The 21,861-nt window shown below is 40.4% G+C and overlaps 1 protein-coding gene across 5 annotated transcripts in view; it reads left to right on the forward strand.

Annotated features, from left to right (window-relative positions):
* CSNK1G1 (casein kinase 1 gamma 1) overlaps positions 1-21,861 on the forward strand; it is a 50,075-nt gene that overhangs the window by 12,396 nt on the left and 15,818 nt on the right. For 4 of the 5 annotated variants that reach the window (XM_066634843.1, XM_066634846.1, XM_066634845.1 and 1 more), the window contains exons 3-11: positions 570-964; positions 7,440-7,480; positions 9,904-9,973; positions 12,729-12,880; positions 14,639-14,873; positions 16,431-16,516; positions 17,904-17,988; positions 20,868-21,016; positions 21,169-21,270. In XM_066634843.1, coding sequence (XP_066490940.1) covers positions 784-964; positions 7,440-7,480; positions 9,904-9,973; positions 12,729-12,880; positions 14,639-14,873; positions 16,431-16,516; positions 17,904-17,988; positions 20,868-21,016; positions 21,169-21,270 — 1,101 coding nt within the window. In that variant the 5' untranslated portion in view covers positions 570-783. Of the gene's footprint in view, positions 1-569; positions 965-7,439; positions 7,481-9,903; positions 9,974-10,593; positions 10,675-12,728; positions 12,881-14,638; positions 14,874-16,430; positions 16,517-17,903; positions 17,989-20,867; positions 21,017-21,168; positions 21,271-21,861 lie in introns of those variants that run through there. The other variant, XM_066634847.1, reaches the window with a different exon arrangement.

Below are 21,861 nucleotides of genomic sequence, written 5' to 3' on the forward strand. Positions count from 1 at the left end.
CCTGAAATGGGCTCCCAACCCACCTAGTGGGTCCTGCCTCACAGTTTGAGAAACACTGCTCCAGAGCATTAACTGACAATGTTTTAGCATGTGATTTGTGCAGCGTATCATTTGTGTACATGGCAATTATTGCTATCAAACCTAGTATTTTGAATTTCCATTTGTTATGTGTTCAGGCTTGGGTTCTTCAACATTTGTTGAGACCATTAATAAGAACAACCATTTTCTTGTCACTAGATATGAAGTTACGGCACCTATCTGGACTATATATCACCCAGGTGATCCACTGCATCATTTCTAGAAGGGCTTCCAAGTGTTATCAGTTGCAGATTGATACTGTAGAAAGATGGAAACCATAATCATTGTGGGACAGAGGGCAGGGAGTGAGAAGTGGTGGTATATTTCTCTAAACTTTCTGTAGCATGAAACATCGCATTGCGTTGAAACTGATCAGTTCATTGAAAATGTTCATTCCAAAAGAGCTATGATTGAGTTCTATTTTAAGAAGCAGCTTGTTCTTCTATAAATAGAATTTTGAACTTACTATTGCTCTCTTTTTTTTTCTGTAGGTTGTGTAAGATTTTCCAGTACCTCGTGGAGGACTCTGGAGTTGCCCATTTTGTGTTTGGTGGCAATATATGAATAACCTGGATATGATGCCAAAAGAACTCCAAATGATTTTATAGTTTGACCCAATGATTCTTCTGGATATATATTTCTCTCTTCAAGACTAAGTGCCCATTCCAAATCCTGCTTATTGGCAGATATTTTTCTTTTAAGATCATGGACCATCTTACTAGGGAGAAAGATGAAAGGCAAAGATCAGGAAAAGGAAATCCAGGAAGAAGTACGCATGGTTCCCGAGCATCAAGTTCCAGTTCAGCCTCTGGTGTTCTCATGGTTGGGCCCAATTTCAGAGTTGGCAAGAAGATAGGCTGTGGAAATTTCGGAGAGCTCAGGTTAGGTAAGAGCATAGTAGTTTCACTGGTTCATAGTTAAGGGCTGCAACTAATCACGTGACTTAAACATGTATTGTTCAATTAATTGGGGACATTCTTTCACCTTATGAACTTAACAGAAACTGCTGGTGACTGTTTAGATGTGGTATTCTCTGTCACACGAGATGGAATGCCTCTCCTGAGCATGTACCTATTACAATACGTACATGGTTAACTCCTAACAGAGTGCTCCTTCAAAGCCACTGTATTCATTTGCAGATTTTATTTACTAAAATATATTTTCTTCTGTGACAGTCCTACTTCAAGTATTCAACTATGGTTTATCTGTTCAGAAAGAAGACATGTAGCTCTATCTGAAAATCTATAACGAAATCTTTTGTTACATTTCGTGGTAATTTCAGAGCAGCTATAACTGTTAGACTGGTCATCTGCAATGGTCAGGATCTCAGTTGCTTCAAGCCAACATTATCAGATGGGTAGAGAAACATTGGAGACCACGTTTCAAGTTTCATCTTTACCATGGGCTGATTGTCATTTGATAAATGTGGGAAAAGAGGATAAAGGGCATTGGCAAAATGATCATAAACGTGACTTGCCGTACGTGGTGGTTTTGAGAGCAAACACAATAGTAGTGAAGTACTTGATGAATGTTGTATAAACTGTGACTGACTCTAGAGGGTGTAAGTATGTATATTTTTAATACAGGTATTCTTTAAAAACAAAAATTTAGTTCATCAGGAGGCATCTATGTGTGCCTTGACTTTTGATAAAATGATTAACTTAATTATTTCAGACCTTTTGTTACTTTAACATTTTAAATTCCTCCCAAAACAAAAGGCAACCTTATATTCGTTGTTTGGTCTTCGCTCAGAAGCTTGTTTTTTAGCTTTGAAGTTACTCTCTGCTTTACTCTTTAACTTCAGTTTCTTTGCCTACAAATTCTGCGGTGCCAAAACTTGCTCAGCAGACCACATCTCAGTTTCACAGATCTCCGGGCATCTGCAGATATAATTTAGCCCATGTTAGCTTTGAAGGGGAAGGCAAAAGTTCAAAGTCTATGAAGACTGTAGATTATGCTTCAGAATGTTATGATAGTCCAGGCTGTTGTAGCAAAATCATGAAAATTCGTAAAGAGAAGTTAATATTGCTCAAGGAGGCAGTCTGTGAAAACAGTTTGCCAAGCCAGTAAGGAGGGCAATGAAAAAACCTACCGTAGATACTCATGTATAGTAAGTGAAATTTTTGCCAAGTAATCAAGCTTAAATTATCACTTCACCTTATCTCCGGGTCAGTGAGAGGGCAAAGCCTTTCAACTCTGAAAAGTTAGGCCCAAGTTTCTCAAGCAGCAGGCAGGCACCAAGCAGGCAGGGCAGAGTTAGTTTCTACAGCAACTGGGAAATTCCAGCCAAAGTTAACCTTTTAATCTCCTTCCTTCTGCTGCAGCCTAGCTCTGCTTTGCAAATGCTTGCAAAGCAGATCTGTTTTTTGAAACACCAGGATGAGACCCTCCTTCCCAGGCTACAATTCAGTGCACCATTACTTAAGAATAACACCCATGGAAAGCAGTGGGTCTACTTCTGAGTAAAAAGGGCTGCAAATATATGCAGCTGCATCTCTCTGCTGTGAATTGAATTGCACACTCCCAGTTATGTGTTATATGCTGTATGTAGAGCTTCTGGCTTAACACACCAGACACCTTAAAGGTAGATTTGATTCATGGTTCAACCTTTTTCACTTGCATATCCCTTGGCAGCCCATTTCCATAAATTATACCCTTCCTATTAGCAAAATGTTTGTAATTAGTAAGACAAGCCCTCATCTCCTCCATATGAAAGCCTAGACTTCATGTATTCATCACATATTTTCTCTTTTCATCTGTCTGAAAAACAGAAGACTCTGCCTTTGCACTGTTTTGCACCAGAAGTGTGCTGAAAAATTCTGGGTGATTGGTCACTTTCCATATTATGTTTCAGCTTTTTTAGTGTGCTGGTTTTCAATCACTGGTTCTTACATGAATTGATGACCAAAAACTAGCTATTGGTGGGGCTTTCACAGCCAACTAGCTACCTCCCTTCCAGGTCGTGCATTCTGGAGCACGACCTGCCTTTTTCTGCCATTATTTCATTCTTTTTCAAGTACCCCTAAAGGTCCTGTTGAGTGTCCCTGGGAGTACATGAATACCAGGTTGGGAACCACTGGTATGTTGTTTACAGTGCACTTACTCTGATAGTGTTTACAAAAAGGTGGTGAAGACCACAATTTAAATGAGAATAAAAATGTATCTTTTACTGTGTTTTTAATAAATTAGAGACTGTTACCCAGTTCTTGGGTAACAATTAGTGGAAGGTTATTTTTCAGGATCTGGCCTGGGGTAAAATCAGACAAAACTATAGTCGGACACCCCCTAAGTTTAACCCCCGACTTACCTGAGGGTCATAGAAAATTCCATGATTGTTGGCTCAAAACTTGCCCTCAACTTATCTGTGGGGTCGACTTATAGGCGAGTATCTGCGGTGGTTTTGGGTGGTCATCTCTTGTCTTCTAGAGAGCAGATTGAAGAAACGGTGTTCATGAGCAAGCCCAGAAAAGTAACCAGAATCTTATTCTAGCTTGCCTACTAAGTGTACAGAATCTAATTTGCTGTATTTGAATACTATATAAGATGTAACCTGTTCTGCAGTATTTATTCTAGGACAGAGAAGTTAAAGTTTTACTTGAGTTGTGTATGTTTGTTCACATAATAAGTACAATTCAGGCTATTTTACAGCAATTGGATACCATCCCAGAGTTATTTGATATACTGATTGGTTTTGGTCCTGTAACTTCATGCGGCTGCTCCATCTAAAATTCTTAGATACACCTGATCTGGCGTGTTGGATTTGAACACAATTAAAACTCATTCAGAGGTGACCCTGATGCATGTCACAAACCCTGCTAACATCTGTGGTAGAAATACTGCTTAAATATTAACTCAAGTTGTCATTAATGCCTTACCTATTCATAGCATGCAGTGGTTCCATTAGTTTCCTTGACCATTTTTGAAGTTTAAGTATGGTTTATTCCTGCAACTGATCTGCTAGGGATGCTGTTGAGTTTCATTTCTAGTGAACGCCTTTTGTTCTGTTATCCCACTTCGCCATGGTCAAAGTGGCTCATGCAAGGTATCACTCTTTCTAAAACATGCTGCGCAAAGTGGCACCACCAATAAAATAGTAGCATAAGCACAAGTTTTGAATACTCCTCCAGGAAAAGATCAGCCTCATACTTTCTTGACTCCTGGTACAGGTTTTTGTAAAAATTAAACTTTTTATAAGCTTTTTAGTTCCTTATAATGTAAATCTTTTCATCCAACTAAAACTGAAATTATACCTTTTGCAAGTAGATTTTTTTTAACCTTGCTTAGTGTTCTGATTGTGAGTGCTCTGCATATTTTATATTAATTTGGAGCCTCTTTCTGTGTTAAACATTATAGGTGTGTGCTTTGTACAATTTCATTAACTATTTTACTTTTTAACCTCTGCGGCTTTTAGTGTGCAACCAGACACTTTCATGTTCCCAAGGGGCTAATTCTCTAAAAATGAGGAAGGTACCATTTTGTAGATTTAGTTTTCTCTAATAAAACTTATGAAAACTTTTATAATTCTCTTTTATTTATCTACTTTGAAATTGTCCTAACTCCTCTTAAGGCTGTGATCCTAAATGCACTTACACTGGGAGTAATCTCCATTGGATTCTGTGGAATTTCATGCTTAGGATTGCACTGCCAGCTATAAAAACATTGCAAAGATATTCTTTTGGCAAATTAGCTAACCATGAACATAAGAAATTCCCTGCTGGAGAAGGCCAATCTAGTCCAGCATCCTGCTTCCCACATTGTCTCACTAGCTGCCTCTGGGAAACCCATAAGCAGGAGAGAAAGGCATGCTTCTCTCCTGGCATTCCCTTGCAACTGGAATTCAAAGACATGCCACCACTGAACTCCAGTTTGAACTGGTTACAGACGGGAGCTTCTCATTGTACTTGGAAATACAGAAATAATGCTCTAGATCAGTGGTTCTCAAACTGTGGGTCGCGATCCAATATCTGGTGGGTCATGAGAAGCTGGCAGCAGCCATCTTGGAAGATGGCAAAAGACCTAGGCGGCGCCATTTTGGAAGTTGGCAAAGCCTGGGCGTCGCCATTTTAAGCTTCCTGGCATTGAGACATAACTAAGAGTGACTTGCACACGTGCAAAGAAAGCAGCGTGCTGCTTTTCCCCAGAAACCGTGCTGCTGCCTTCCAGCTGGATCTCCCTCTGTACTTGGAGACTTCCCTCAGGGGAGCCAATCACAGAGTGCAGGCTTGGATTGCAGGCAAAGAAGGACTTGGAGAGATGTGAACGAGCCAGCCAGGCTTCTCCCCACCAGCCTTTGTCAGCTTGGTTGCCTTAATGGGACAGGCTGCCTTGGGTTTGCAAGACAGAGCAGCTCCCCCCCCCCCCCCGCAGCTGGACTGGGCTGGAGAGTGTAGGCAGAGATCCTTTCTGCCTGGCATGTGGGGGGGAGCACCGAGGGAGAGTGCTGCTCTCCCAGCCGCTTCTCTGATGTGCACCCTTCCCCACTTCTTACTTCTCTCTTACGCTGCAAGTCTGTCTCCTCTTACCTGGGAGTAAGCCCCATTGCCAATAATGGGAGTGAGTTCTGAGTAGACCTGCTTAGGCTTGGGGGAGATGAAGGGAAGCATCCCTGCTTATCTTTCTTCTGAGGGGGATACTACTGTTTTTATTTCCTTTATTTACAAAAGCTCAAGCTGCTTCTTGTATTGAGGTGCATGAGTAGGGTGCACTTGTTTCTGACTAATGCTGAGCACAGGATCAATAGCCACATCAATGTTTGTTAGCTTCAAGTGCAATACAAGAAGCAGCTTGAGATTTTGTAAATAAAGACAGAAATGAAAACCGTAGTAAATACACAAATATTTTGTTCCAGGTGTTTTATTTTTTGCTTGATGTTTTTTGCTTGATAGCAATGGTAGCGAGGGCAGGGAGAATTGGAAGACTTCTGAGCTGGAATACTGTCTCTTGTCATTTACAGTTTGAGTTTCTAGGCAAGAACTTCCTGCTTGATGACATCACTTCCGACTCTGACACCACAGTGATGTCACTTCCTGTTTGATGATGTCATTTCTGGCTATGGCATCACTTCCAGGTTGCTGACATCACTTCCGGTGGGCCACAGACAGATTGTCATTCTCAGAAGTGGGTCCCAGGCTAAAAAGGGTGAGAACCACTGCTCTAGATTTTACACAGTGTGAAGTTAGTACAGTGCAGTTTACATCGCATTGCATGCTTCAAAAACACTTCAGGATTGAAGGACTCTTTGTCTTAACAAAGATCTCTTTATATTTTAATTTGCTGTTCGGGGCGTAATTTTCTTCTGCTTAAGTGGGCTCAGTTTGGAGTGGTGGGTAGGAGGGTTGCTTATGCTTTGCTCAAAGTGGCTGTTTATTTTCAGAATGGAAAGTGGCAGTGGAATGTAGCAAGAATTAACAGTTTCTATAGTACAGTATGTGATGGAGGGAGGCAGCATGGTTAAGCCTCCTGTGAACCCAGAGCTATGTTTCACAGCTTTTCTTTTCCTCCCTAAGGCCTCCTTACTCTCCTCTTCCCCCACAAACACCTAAGGGCAGATTTGCAGCTGCTGATTTGGGAAGCAGTCTCTTGTCTTAACATGAATGACCTTTTCTCTGACTGCTTTATTGCCTGTTGAGCTTTGAGTTAATTGGCACAGTACTTGGCAAGATATAGTAGTCTGTTCTAGCTGGGGAAGGGTGTGGGTGTTTAAATCTAACTGGTTGGTTAGATTTAGTCTTGGTTTTATTTCGGGTGGGGCCTGTCTTAACTAAAGAACATAGAAATTTGTGTTCAGATTCCTTAATAGCTAAATGTCAAAGTCTGAGTAATCTTGTGAAGAAAATTAAATCTAAAACCCGAGACATGATATAAATCTAGTGCTGGATAAAAATGGTATTGCAGCTGACCTAGTCATATAGGTTTTATCTTCAAGTGCACATTCAGATTTCACTAATGTCTGTAAGTGTTCTTGGTTGTATTTTTCTCTGAATACAGCAGTGCTCTTACTTTTCAGTATTAGGATTTGATAAGCTGAAGTTTCAAAAATTATTGAAGGAAAATAAAATTATTTGTAGGAAGGCCTATAACTTTGTGTCTGTTCATTTTGAGATGAATCATTGTCGCCGCTCATTTTCTGATCTTGTATTTAAAGTATGGGTGGTATTAGACAGTGTAAGGTAAATTGCAGACAATTAGTTATTAACTTCCAACAGTAATATATTTGGCTTAAATTGAGCACAGTATTGTATAATAAGCCATTTTTCATTCTATTTTCTGTCCTGTATCATAATGCCGGAGACTGGCATAACTTTTTATAAAAGCTTTTAATCTGTTCTAGTTATGATGCTGAGAACTTCTTTCTTTTGCAGGCAAAAATCTTTACACAAACGAATATGTGGCAATCAAACTGGTGAGCAGCTCTACGGTTGTTAAACATATCTGAATATTAAACAAAATGGTGTAATGTTTTCATTTACCTCTGTCCTCAGCAGTGGCGTCACTAGGTTTCACGTCACCCAGTGCAAGAGGCCTGCGCATCTCCCATGCAGTGGGCGGGGCAACGCCCCAGGTGGTGGGCGTAGTGATGTGCCATTGCACCGCCCCCCACTGGTTTTTTGGCTGTACCTTTTGTTAGAACACAGATATTTCAATGTGGTTTGTTTCATTGCATTCTGCATGAAATTACGCATTGATTGAATTATAACATGCTGGTATTATTCCTCCATTTCTGATTTTAGTGATTTTGAAAACTTGTAGTCACACACACACACACACACACACACACACACACACACACACACACACACACACCCTTTTGTCAACTTACTAACACCTTATTGCAGCAGTTCTCCAACTTTTAGTACTGGGACCCACTTTTTAGAATGATAATCTGTCCAGGACCCATTGGAAGTGATGTCATGGCCAGAAGTGACATCATCAAACACATTAAAATAAATAATTATAAATAATTAAATTAAAATAAAAGAAATAATTAAATAAGGGGGAGCCAGTCCTGTTACACCAAGTGAATCTACTCTGAAGTAAGTCCTATTGTGGTCAATAGGGCTTACTCTCAGGAAAGTGTGGGTAGGATTGCAGCCTGTGAGGCCAATCCTATGCATGTCTACTCTGGAGTAAGTCCCATAGTGGTCAACGAAGCTTACTCTCAGGAAAGTGTGGGTAGGATTGCAGCCTGTGAGCTCAAGCCTATGCATGTCTACTCAGAAGTAAGTCCCATAGTGGTCAATGGAGCTTACTCTGTAGTCTGCCTGCAATAACAACCCCCCAAAAAGAATCAGTGAGATTTTCAGCCCTCCCAGTGCCCAGTTTAAAGTTCTTCTATTTCAGGCATATCAAGATAAAGACCCACCTGGCTTTGCAAGTGCAAAATAGAAAACATTCCCCTTACCAGTTCAAGCCTCTTTTTTTTGTCCTTTTAAGTGGGGGGGGGGGGGAAGGCTGCATTGTGGAGCATTTGTTGCACTCCAGCTCCATTGGATCGGGACCATTCTGGTGTCCTCACATTCCCCTTTGCCTGGCCTGACCACCAGCTAAGGCACGTCTGCCTACTCATGAGTAAATGCGACCATGAGGCTGCTTTGCTTTCCATAGGGCTCAATAGACTGCAGCTGGGAGGGAAGGAAGTCCTCAGGTGTTTTGGGGGCTGCAGTCATTGGATCAGGACCATTCTGATGTCCCTGGAGTCCTCTCAGCCTGCCCTTTTCAACGGACTAAGGCAAGTTTTCCTACTCATGAGTAAACGCAGCCATGTGGCTTTGTTTCAGGCTCAGACTCGCAGCTGGGAGGGAGGGACCTTCTAGGGTGTTTTTGTGGGGCTGCGCTCATTGGATCAGGACCATTCTGGTGTTGTTGGTTTCCTCTCAGCCTGCCCTTTCCGACAGACTATGGCAAGTACGCCTACTCACAAGTAAACCTGCGATACAGCTCATTTTCACGTTCCATAGGGCTCCATGCATTTTTTCTTTCTGGTTTTTTGGCCATAACTTTTGAATGAAAGGAGCAATTTCACTCTAGTTTTTTGCATTGCACTCCGCTGGACATTCCACATCCAGCGGTGTATGGTATGACGGTGTAGCTCCTAAAGCTGCGATTTTAGTGTGTCACCCCAGGGTGTGTCACGCCCCGGCGCGTCACCCGCTGCGGCCCGCACCCCCTAGTGACGCCACTGGTCCTCAGCTGTTTCCTGTTCATCCTCACAGTATGCTGTCTTGCAGAATCCTTTCATATTCCAGACCTATTAATGATATGCTCCTATAAAGACAAGTTTAGAAAGCTCTTGATAGTTCTTCTAATCTGCCAAGAGTTTCTTAATGGGTCATGCACTTAATTTTCACTTTCTTTGTATAATTCAAATACGTTGTGGTGTATATGTGGTGGTTCAGATTTATGACCCAGGTCAAGTTTATTGAAAGATGCTTGATGTTAACTATGGATAGTCATATCTGACAATGTAGTTGGAATGCTGATCTCCAATATCTGACTAGATAGTTGTCTTCTCGTGAACAGAGCCTGATTTTCTGCACTGAGAAGAACATCTGTGATAGTCATGGGGATCCTGGCTTAACCTCTGCTAAATTGGTTAATTGCTTTGGTTTGGTTTATATTCCTCCATCCATATCTTCTGCCTATTTCTGGCTCGCAGCTTGTTTAGATAATGGCAATGGGCAAGTCATGTGATGGTAAATCTTCTCCAAATGCAGTTAAACCTTTTGCTGGTCCTAGGCTATATAAGGTTTTTTTTTCCTTTTAAAGAAATTCAAAATTTAGCACATACTGTGTTTGATTTGGTTGTTTCTTCACTTTGTTTCATAGGAGCCATTAAAATCCCGTGCCCCACAGCTGCATTTAGAGTATAGGTTTTATAAACACATCGGCTGTACAGGTGAGTAATCCCCCCCTTTTGTTTCTGATGAACAATTCATAAGCACACTATCACGTATTCCATTAAATATACAAACTCTCAAAAATCTATGTAAAAGTGACATAAAATACCTCCATCCACAGGGTTGTAGGGGTGATTCTCTTAGTATATGTGGAAGCAGCCTTAGTGGATGCTTGGTAGGGTATGGTACAAATCAAAATTGAGAAAATGCTGATCAGTTTTAGTCTTATTCCTAAGTGTGCACTGTCAGATTTCAATTTAAAATTCAAATGCAAAGTGAAACATTGCCAGTGCATGAACATAAAAGCCTCGGATCTCTGCAATAAGAGACTAGAAAAAAGATTTAATGGAGTGTAAGGCACGTACCTGAGTGGAAGAGATTAGCTTTGGTGTTATGGGGGTATCCTGTAAAGAATAAGTGTGGTCAGCTTGTGGTGCGCAAGTCAGAATGTGGGGCAACGGGAGATACAGTACTGCTTAGTAACTAGAGAAAGATGAATTTATGGAGTGTGTTTCTCTAAAATTGAATTGTTACCACAATACTTGAGAACCCTAATGACAATTTTCAGAGTGAAGAGTAACTGTGTTTTGCAATTATTTATTTTTTATTTGAGAAATTCATATCCCACCTTTCCCGTGCCGAAGCAAATGCCCAAGGCGGCTTACAAAGCTCCATAATAAAGTACAAAGTATCACAACAGGTAAAAAGAAAAATATCAAACAAAGCATTAAAAACAATTTTAACATTAAACTGTGAAACATAAAACAAAACAAAGCAAAACCCAACACTTATTGTTGAGCTATTGGGAGAACAAATTTAGTCTAGGGAAGGAGTCAATATCACTCAGATATCTGGGTCAGCTCACATGGGAGCAGGCAAATTGAGAACAACCTAGAACAGGGGTGCCCAAACACTGGCCCGGGGGCCACTTGTGGCCCTCAGGAACTCACGATCTGGCCCGCGGGGAGCCCCCAGTCTCCATTGAGCATCTGGCCCTCCGGTGACTTGCTGGAGCCCATGCTGGCCTGATGCATCTGCTCTCAGTGTGAAGATGACTGTTTGACCTCTTGCATGAGCTGTGGGACAAGTGTTCCCTCCACTGCTTGCTGTTTCACGTCTGTGATGCAGCAGTGGCAGTGAAGGAAAGGCTAGCCTTGCTTTGTGCAAGGACTTTTATAGGCCTTGAGCTATTGCAAGACCTTCATTTATTTATATAAGTTCCATCTCTAATATATTCATTTATGTAAATTTATTCAAATTTGAAATGTAAATTAATTCGGCCCCCGACACAGTGTCAGAGAGATGATGTGGCCCTCCTGCCAAAAAGTTTGGGCACCCCTAGCCTAGAAGAAGATTGTTTATCCAGCACCAAGCACACTCTTGATGCCTTTCAGGAAAGCAGGTTCTTCCAAGTGTCGTTCTATAGGCGCTATATAATATTCAGGCTTTATATGCAATATTTACCTGTCATGTCCAAACACCTTCTGAAAACCTACAAAGCATTGATCACTGCTTCTTAGCTGATGGTCTACTAGAGTATTAAGAATGCAAAGATTTTGCAATACTGCCAAGTTCCATGTACAGGAATGTTTCAGGTGCCAGGTTGTCTTGAACTGGAAGTCTGATGTTAATCCTGTTCACAGACTACAGAGAATATTTAAAATATGCAAGAATAGCTTCTTTAATCTTTTTATATTCCATGTTTTGATCTGTAGTTTTATTGCAGATGGATTATTAATGGTAAGGGAGTACAGTACATATAAAGATTAGGTTAGGTTACAGGGGAATTGCTGTCAATACACCTGCACATTCAAGCTGTTTAAATGAGCCTGCTGGTAGGAAAAGTTCAGGGCAGCAGCAGGAAGAAGGTGGCATTCCTGGAGGGGGGGAATCTAAGCACTGATCTAAGTATTAATACAAGAGAGAGTCTCTTATACCTTTCTGACTTGGGTTTCAATCTAGGACAGTTTTCTTTCTTTGTGGTTGAAAAACATTTTTTTTCAGACTTTACTGATGGTAATGAGAAAACCCAAGCTCCTATAAAACAAATAACAGTCCTTGGTGGGGAAAAGTGTTTTGTGAAGTCATGGTACTGTTTTGCAGTCTTCAAAACTACAATGAACCATATATTCTGAATCAGCATGCTGCTGTTGCTTCCAAGGTTGAAAACATATTGCTTGGAAGAGATAACACTTTGCTCTAGAGAAGACATGGTAGGGAGATAATGGTAGTTACTAGGTGTATGCAGAAGTTTGTTTTCATTATTCAGTTGATTTTAATAAGAACTTCATTAATTTAGTGATTCAGAAATCACTTTTTTCCTAGCTTCATTTTTTGTTCTGTTAATTTTTGTTTTCCATCGCTTTCAGTGGGATATCACGCTACTGGGGCAAGAGGATCCTTTGAAGAGATGGTTCATACCCCCCAACAGCTGGGTTCTGAAATCCAGGGTGTTTGAAATCCCCCTCAATACAAATCAGCTCCAAATGGGTCACAAGGAAATAACTCATTGTTCAGGAGTTTTGGTCATTTGTTCTGGTACCAATGAAAGATTAATTAACTGGACTCCATTTGGTTCATTTTTTCATTGGTTTCAAAGCAAATGCAACTCTAATACTAGATACTTATCAGAACCATTTTGGTGACCTATTAGACTGGCAGAAAAAAGGTTGCAGGCCTAAGAAAATTCTCTGTGATTTCTGTGATAATTCTGCGGTTCTCATAATGTGTTATCTCTCTTTATTATCCTTTCAGTTGAAGGCTTCCCCCAGGTATTTTACTATGGGCCATGTGGAAAGTACAATGCCATGGTACTTGAACTCCTTGGCCCAAGTTTGGAGGACTTATTTGATCTGTGTGATAGAACGTTCACTCTGAAGACTGTTTTAATGATAGCCATCCAACTGGTGAGTGACGGAAGAGTCTGTCTGGGCTGTGTGCAACAACCAAGCTTTTGTTTCCAAAAACATTTGTTTTCCAGTATGAATTTGTTATAACAACTGCTCTTCTTCAGCCTATGTTAACTTCTGTCTTACATATGACCCCATGCTCATTGTAGGTTCAATTTAGTAGGATTTGAACATAAACAATCCTAGTTACATCCTGAGCCACTTGAATGGCATAGTTTTAAATACTTATTGATTTTGTAGACAAGTTTATACAGCTGCATTCAAGAAAGCAACAAATTGGTTCAGTATCACTGTCTGCAAGTAACCCTGGCTTGTTGTTTTTTTCTTGCATCTTTTTTTTTGAAATGCTTTGTTTGAACCTGTGTCAACCTCAAAAACATCTTTTAAAAATTCATCATTTAAAAATATTAAGGTAGCAAGTGTGTTATCAGGTCTTGTTGCTTAGATTATAACAAAGATATACACGTAAAGCTATTTTTGAAAACACTAGCTCTCAAAATGGAGTTGGGCACTTTAAATGGCAGTAGTCATGTTCAACAGATCAGACGCATTATAACAAGGTCAAAGAGAATTCCATGGGAACATGGGTGTTCCTCAATGAAAAGATCAACAATCTATGTGGGACTGCCCTTGAAGATGGTTCGGAAATGGCAATGCAGCAGCTTCTGTTAAAGTTAGAGATTGGTAATTCAATTCTTATGGCTGCACTGTCTGTTGATTCATTTCCAGGCCCAATTCAAGCAGTTTGATTAGAGCATCTTACAGGGCCATTATTTTCCCAGTGCTTGTGATGAACCACAGAACATGTCCATTTAGAGCTGAAGTAAAAGAAGGCAAATGCAATTCAGCAGAAGTATAGTATTGAGAAAAGTATCACTGTATTCTTCTTTAGTCAGACCCCTCCTGGAATATTCTGGGTGGTGCAGAGGGGTATTGACAAATTGGAGCATGTCCACAACAGGGCGACTAAGGGCGCAATCCTAACCAACTTTCCAGCACTGACATAGCTGTGCCTATGTGGCGTGCACTGCATCCTGCAGTGGGGAGGTAGTCAAGGGGGCCTCCTCAAGCTAAGGGCATGTTTGTTACCTTACCTTGAGGGCTGCATTGCGGCTAAGTCAGTGCTGGAAAGTTGGTTAGGATTGCGCCCTAATATAGTTAGGAGGACTGGAAATCATGTCCTATGAAGGCAAGTTGAAGGAGCTGGGCATGTTTAGTCTGGAGAAGGGATGTTTAAGAGGGAGCATGATAACTGTCTATAATTATCTGAGGGGCTATCATGTGGAAGATGGACTAGATTTGTTTTCCGTTGCTCCTGAGGGCAGGACCAAGTTTAAATTATGGCAAAGGAGATCTCAGTTAACTATTAGAAAGAACTTCCTGATGGTAGGAACCGGTCAGCAGTGGAACAGCATGTCTTAAAAAGTGACAAATGCTCCATTGTTGGCAGTTTTTAACCCATTTCTGCCCAACCCACAGGTGTACGCATTTGACTCCTATTGCATATATGCAGTGTTGGGCAGAAATGGCATAAGCAGAGGCTAGATGTAGACATGTTGTAGCTGGACAGCCTGCATAAGCTGGGGTTTGGACTTTATCCCTTCCAACTCTATGATTTTTAAAAGAATATCTTATGGACCAAATATGCATTAACACCTTGTAATGCAGTTAATGTATACTTAGAGTAGTGTTGTCTGCAAACAGTTGAAAAATGTTTTCTAATGTTAAATAACTTCTTATTCTGTCCTCTTGTAGATCACTCGAATGGAATTTGTGCACTCAAAGAATCTCATTTATCGAGATGTCAAGCCAGAAAACTTCCTTATTGGTCGGCAAGGGAATAAGAAAGAACATATCATTCACATAATAGACTTTGGGCTGGCCAAGGAGTACATTGATCCTGAAACACAAAAACACATACCATATAGGGAACACAAGAGCCTAACCGGAACAGCAAGATATATGTCCATCAACACGCATCTTGGCAAAGGTTTGCTCAGTTTAAGTTAATTGGAGTTTTTTTTTCTGTACACTAAAGGCTTTTGAAATGTTGTCAAAACTGAGGCAGTGGAATGTTTTGAATTGAAACTCAACCCTGCAATTTAATTTGAAACTAAATGGAGTAAGACATAACAGTAGCTTTAAGAGGACTTGTTGCATGTGAAAATAAAGTTGGAACAAGGATTGCTAAGCTGTTTTTATTGCAAAGTCATGCCTGCCTTTTCAGGGCCTTTTCACTTGGTCTAGTTAGGGTACCAGAGTTATAATTTGATTAACTTCTTGTTTAGCTTCCCTACCAGTTTCATGTGCACTGTACTCTGGTCTAATTCAGGGTTGTTTCTTAGCTGTAGAACAGCTGCTTTGATATTGTTAGCTATTTCAAACTCTGAATGTGATTGCTAGGCAGCTAATCTTTGAGTTGCTTAAATTTGAAAACTTTTAAGACAAAATATGAAGCCGAAATGGGTGCTTCTTAAAAAAAACCTGAATTTTTTTTGCTCTGCAATAGTTTATTTGAAAAATCAAGTGTATTATAGAAATGGCTTTCCTCTTCTATAAATATCACCTAAATCAATGCTACTCAAAACTGTGGTTTGCAGACTGGATAGGTCTGCAGGTTATAGGCTGCTGGTCCATGGCATGTCTCTTGGGGCTTTCTTCTTCTGGCTTCTCAGATTCTCCCAAGGCTTGCTGCGCAACTTTGGCACAGCCATTCAAGTAGGGGATATATATATATTTATCTCTCTGAGAGAGAGAGAAGCGCTGACCAAAATGTTACAAATTTGATCATTCAGTATCCTCGTACATTTTGTTTGCTCTAAAGTATGACAGTCCCATGTGATATTGTATATGTATTCATTATTGGAGCGAGAACTTGCTTATAAAGGCTCCCCCAGCTATAATGACCTGATTCCAAACATGCAACGAGGAACAAATGTGCACATGTTTTCTGCCCAGCACACCATTCCCCTTGCTCTTGGACACATTAGGGTTAGAATATTCAAACTACCACTAATTGTGTGGCCCATAAACTATTGTAGAACATCATGTAGTACATTAATCATGTAGTATGGGGCAATTCAGATATTTCATTGCCCACTGACTATGCAGTAGCAGACACAATACTCTTGGTGTTGAGGGAAGAGGTATAAATTCCTTCACTCCTCATATTGCAGTGATGGCTACCCAGTGCTGTTTTTTCTGAAGCTGCCCTCGGATATCATATGGAACCATGGTTTAATCAGATTTTTGTGCAATATTCTTGGACTTTGGACAAACAAGCTCTCTCCATCCCTACGTGCTCAAAGGCATAAAGTTCAAATTGGGGTCCAAATTTAAAACACACTGGGATCTGCCATGATGTTTGAACCCAGGAAATTTATTTTTTTACAGATTTATATCTTGCTTTATCTCACAAGTGGACATCCAAAAGTGGGCAAAATCTCTACTTTCATATTTCAGCTGCAGCTAGAAATATAACTATTTGGCATCTCTAGTAGAGTGGACAAAGCAGTAATATGTTCTCTTTTTTCTTTTAATTTGCCAGAGCAAAGTCGGCGAGATGACCTGGAAGCCCTTGGCCATATGTTCATGTATTTCCTTCGAGGCAGTTTGCCATGGCAAGGTCTTAAGGTATATGCTAAAATATATACTACATGGAAGTTTACTAAACAGAGATATTCTCTTCTGTGGAAAATATATTTTCTGTTCTTCTCTGCTAACATTTTTTGGGGATGGCTTGTGAGAAGGCATGAAACAGGTGGTGTATCCATGTTTTGTCCTGAGCTCAGCCGCAAGGTTCTCAACACTTCTCCAACCACATCATAAGCTGAAGCTTAGCCTAGAGTAACTCCTGTCTCAAACTAGTTAGTAGCACAGCAACATTAATTGCCTCAGTGAAAAAGAGGATTGTACAAATTTCTGGAGGAAAATCCATCATGGATTACAAGCCATGATGTGTATATGCAACCTCCTGTTTTTAGAAATGGGTTATGTCAGAATGCCAGCTGCAAGGGAGGGCGCCAGGATGCAGGTCTCTTGTGATCCCTGGGGCATTTGGTGGGCCACTGTGAGATACAGGAAGCTGGACTAGATGGGCCTATGGCCTGATCCAGTGGGGCTGTTCTTATGTTCTTATGATGGTTTTCAGTGGCATTCTTTTTGAAACTTGCTGAGATTGAAGCATAGGAATGAACAGCAATTTCTCTGAGTAGATACCCAAATAAGTAACATATTGAAAAATAGCTTCAACCTCTTTTTTTCTTAAACTGGAATGTGTAGAAACACAAACAGGGCTCTTCTACAGAAGCGCAAGTAAATCGAATATTCTGTAGACATGGGCAGAGGGACTTTCCTGAAATTTTGGGGACCAGGAGTTATGAAGTGTAGGAAATCTATATTCTGCCTTTTAAATTAATCTTACAAGGTGTCTTGTAACTGTTTAAAATACAACCAAAATAAGCACAAGTTTAAGATGACCTTTCCTGAGGGAGAGAGCCCCTATCCCCAGTGTGTTCTTGTTGGAGGCTAATAAGCAGGTGTAGGCCGTTCTTCTTTCTTTGCTCTGCCTGCTTAGACCTTCACTCTATTTTCTTGTGCACAATGCTTATACGGTAAGTTCATAAATGCTGACCATGTGTGTAAGAACACTTCATTTTTGTCTCTTTTTTTCTGTACATAGTCCTTCAAACAGTGCCAAGCAAAATAGGTTGGACGTATGATGGCTGTTGGTTTGTTCTCTTGCCTTTCTTTAAAGTTTCTAGGCGCAATAGTAATTTATATAGTGCTTTAAAGTGTCCAAAGTGCTTCACATACATTGTAAGGCAGATCAGCATTATTAATCCTGAATTTATTTATTTAAGATAACTTCAGGCGGTCTTTCTGTTCTTAAAAGCATATGCAAAGTGGCACTTAATGGAGCATTGCAATGGGATGAGTGAGGCTTAGGGCATGACTGTCTTTGTGTCGCCCTATTAATGCTTGCGTGCTTTAAAATAAGAAATCTCTTTGCATTGTACAGGCTGATACGCTAAAAGAGAGATATCAGAAGATTGGGGACACAAAGAGGAACACTCCAATTGATGTTCTCTGTGAGAACTTCCCAGGTAAACTTCAGATGGGGTGGTGTGTTATCCTTATAATGGCCTTCCTTGAGACTAGCACAGATTCCTTATTTAAAGTTCAGGGTACACCTATCAAAACAAATGTGTATGAAGATGAGAATTCCAGATGTGTTCAATATTTGCAAACATCTGGAGTTGACTTTACACTTCAGTGACATATTAACTTACTGCAGCCACCCACCACCTGATAATGTTCATAATGATGGTTAAAAATTGTATCACTTTGGTTCTGACTCGGCCCTGCCAAGTTTGTTACACCCTTGCTGTTTATTACAAATTGTCTGGTGGCTGATGAATTGTCTGTGTTTGCAGTTTGCCTTCAGCCACAAAAATGCAGGATTCAGTTGCGTGGCAGGTTGCAATGCATAGCCAGGTTGCTGTCTGGTCCAGCAATTGCAGCTCTGACAGGCCTGTGCTAAATAAAGATATTTCACTAAATAGTTGTACTTATAGACATTATAAGCTTGATTGAGGTTTTGGAGTTCCTCAGCAAACTGAATTCCTTGGGTCCCCTCCTATTTGGAGAGATTTGCTCCACCACCAAGGTGCTGAGCACCATTGTGATCTTAGAAATCAGCACTGGGCACAGAGTGCCGTGGGCCCTTGATTGTTGTCCGCTACTGCCAACCTCTAGTGCCAGCCTCGCCTGACTTGTATAAGTATTAAAGTTCAGGTTCAGTGTTCATAGCCAGCTATTGTGTGTGAAAACTGATTACTTCTTAAAATTTCCTCTTGCCTTTTTCAAGTTCACATGGCAGTGAAAAGTAAGCAAAAGCAATGTTTCTATTTTGTAACATTGTGGAAGTGGTCATATTTTTTCCCCTTCTGTCTGTTTTTGGAAGTACTGACCTGTAAATGTAGTATGAGGAAACCAAATGATCCTGGCTTCAGGATAGAAACTGCCTTGGTCACTGTGATGAACTTCCTGTGCCAGGAAGTAGGCAACTCAGTTATTTTTTCTGGAGCTCAGTGTGGCTTACCAATACTGTTGACTATAGTATCCTTCTGGGGTGTGTTTTTGAAGTAGGCCTAGAGGATATGGCTGAAATAGTTCTAATCCCTCCTGGAGAGTTGGTCCTAGAAGATGGTGCTGAGAGGCTTGTGCTGTACTCATTGACCTGTTTGCTTGTGGGACTCCACATGGTTTCATCTAGTTGCCTGCTATTTAACATTTACTTGTTGCTCCAGTTGTGTGGAGATTTGGGGTGTGGTATCATTGGTATGCTGATGATACACACCTTTTTCATCTCATCTTGGAGCGAGAGTGAGTTTTAGAATAAATGTCTTAAAGTGATGATAGACTGGGTAAGAGTGGACAAATGAACTTAATCCTGATGAGACAAGAGTACTGCTGGCTGGGAATCTAGAATTGATACACAGCCCCATCCAGCACAGGCTGTATTCCTGCTGACTCTTCATGTTCGCAGCTTGAATGTGTTCTGGGATTCAAGGTTGCCTAGATGCCCATGGAGGTGTTTTTACAAATCAGTACACCAAATGAGGCTTTTTCTGCAGAGAAATGTCATAGTCCTTATAATTCATGCTTTGGTAACATCCAGGTTATGCTCACTCTAACATGCTCTAGGTGTAGTTTGGGAACTCTTTAAAAAGAAGCTCAGAATGCTGCCACTGTGTTGATGGGCCAGACATATATGCCAAATTTAGAAACGTTTTGTCTCGTTCCCAGAACCAAGTCAAATGCTGCATTAGACCTTTGAAATCATAAGCATCTTGGGCCCAGAACTGTCTTCTTCATATGTACCTGTTGGTAAGGTTTTCCTTAGGATCTCTGCTTGGTGATGCTCTATCATCTGAAGTGGAGATTGGTGATCTGGGGCCGGACCTGTTTGGTCATGGAACTCTCTTGCTCTTTTTAAAAAAAAGAAACAAATTAGCTAAGGCAGTCTTCTTTCAAAGAGCTGTTGGAGCTCTGGAAATCAGTTGCTTAGATTTTGGCTGGTCTTTTACTGTTCATCTGTTGCATTATAATTCATTTTATGGATTTTTAAAAATGACTTTGATGTAATCTGGCAATTACAGAAGTTGTTAGATGAAACATAGCAACAGAAAAAGCTGGTTTTGCTGCTTGATAGCTAATACAGTTCAGCTGAGAACATCTGCCTCAGTTCAGGATCAGAAGGAAGTGACCATGACTTAAAGAAAGTAGCCCTCTAAACATTCATATTTTGTATTGAGACCTTCTTCAAAGTGTCTGGTTGTGGCCTTACTTAGCTTATTACTGCTATCAAATTCAGAACATAGGCCTTGTCTCCTATGTGTATTCATATTCTGCTCATATTGAATGAATGTCTAAAAAATGTTGCTACCCTCCATTTCTTGTTCTTCTCTATAATCTGTTTTGAGCCCTCTTCTTAAGATAGGAGCCCACCTATTTGAAACCAAGCTTTTAACTTACCCCAAATGCTGGAACTATTTTGGAGTTGAAAAACAAGAACTCCACAAATATTTTATGCTTATTGATTTCCCACCAGTGAGAGATTCAGAAAGTACTGGTATAAATACTTCCTCTTCCATAAGTTGCTGCCCATAATGGATTTTGTTTTTGGAAAATGCCTTTTTGTACATCTAAAAGACTTCAAGGAAACCATTTGGAACTCAAGGGAAACCATTTGGAAATATATAATATATATGAGTTGATATAGGCCTGTGGCACAGACTTTTGGCTATTACTTTGGGTGCCTTTTGGGGAGAAAAACGAGGTGAAAATCAAATAATTATATCTCACCTGCTTCCATAGACTTCTAATCAATTTAACCATTGGGTAACCTTGAAACCTATTCTGCTTCACTTTTTTTTGGACAGATTGTCTGATGTTGCTTCTTTCTCATTCCCTTTAACAGAGGAGATGGCTGCTTATCTTCGTTATGTCAGACGATTAGACTTCTTTGAGAGACCAGATTATGATTACCTACGGACAATCTTCACAGAGTTATTTGAAAAGAGAGGCTACACCTTTGATTATGCCTACGATTGGATTGGCAGGCCAATTGTAAGTTGCTGACAAGCTGTGTCCTGCTTTGACCTTTTCTCATTAGGTTCCTTTAACATTGTTAAGTTGCAAATTACTGCTTCATGATAGGTCAGATCTCTTTTTGTGTGAAGCTGCATTCACAAAAGGCTACATCTGTATTTATTTTCCAGCCCACTCCAGTGGGGCCAATGCATGTAGAATCTGGACCATCTGTAACTCGAGAGACCCACATGCATAGGGAACGCATGTCAATACAGCCTCACCGAAATCAGGTATGTGAACTTATATTACAAAATATATATTGATATTTTGAGCTATTCCCGGGATTTAGGGTGGCTTTCAACTTTGTCTCTGTGGTCACAAACTATTAAGTTTGGATGGACTGAAGAACAAAGGTGTTCAAACTGAAGAAAAATAATTTTCTTCTTCCTAACATTTTCTTACAGCTGTTTTACTCCAAAGCAAAGCGCTCTCACAACCCATTTTTTCTGTTTCTGTTCACCTCACTCTCCCAGTTCTGAGACTTGCAGATACGTAACTAAGAGCAAGTTAAACAAAATTCTAGAACTCTCTATCCCTGCCTACCTTAAATGAAGAGAGCAAAAGTGAGAAGTGAAGAGAGCAAAAAAGAGAGCAAACTTTTGATGCTGCAAAAGTGTTTTATGGGATGGGGAGGAGAGATACAGTAGCCATAGTAGGGTGAAGATGTGCTGCTCCTGTTGAAAAACAATCAGTTTTAATGGCAGTCTCCCGTTGGTTCTGCCTTATAGGCTAGGGCTGGATGTCCAGTTGGTTGTAAGGTAACACCTACTGGAGAATGCAATAATGAAACATACCTTTTCCATTCCAGCTTTTACTAAAAA

The sequence above is a fragment of the Tiliqua scincoides genome, chromosome 8 (assembly GCF_035046505.1).
Source record: "Tiliqua scincoides isolate rTilSci1 chromosome 8, rTilSci1.hap2, whole genome shotgun sequence".
Classification (NCBI taxonomy): domain Eukaryota; kingdom Metazoa; phylum Chordata; class Lepidosauria; order Squamata; family Scincidae; genus Tiliqua; species Tiliqua scincoides.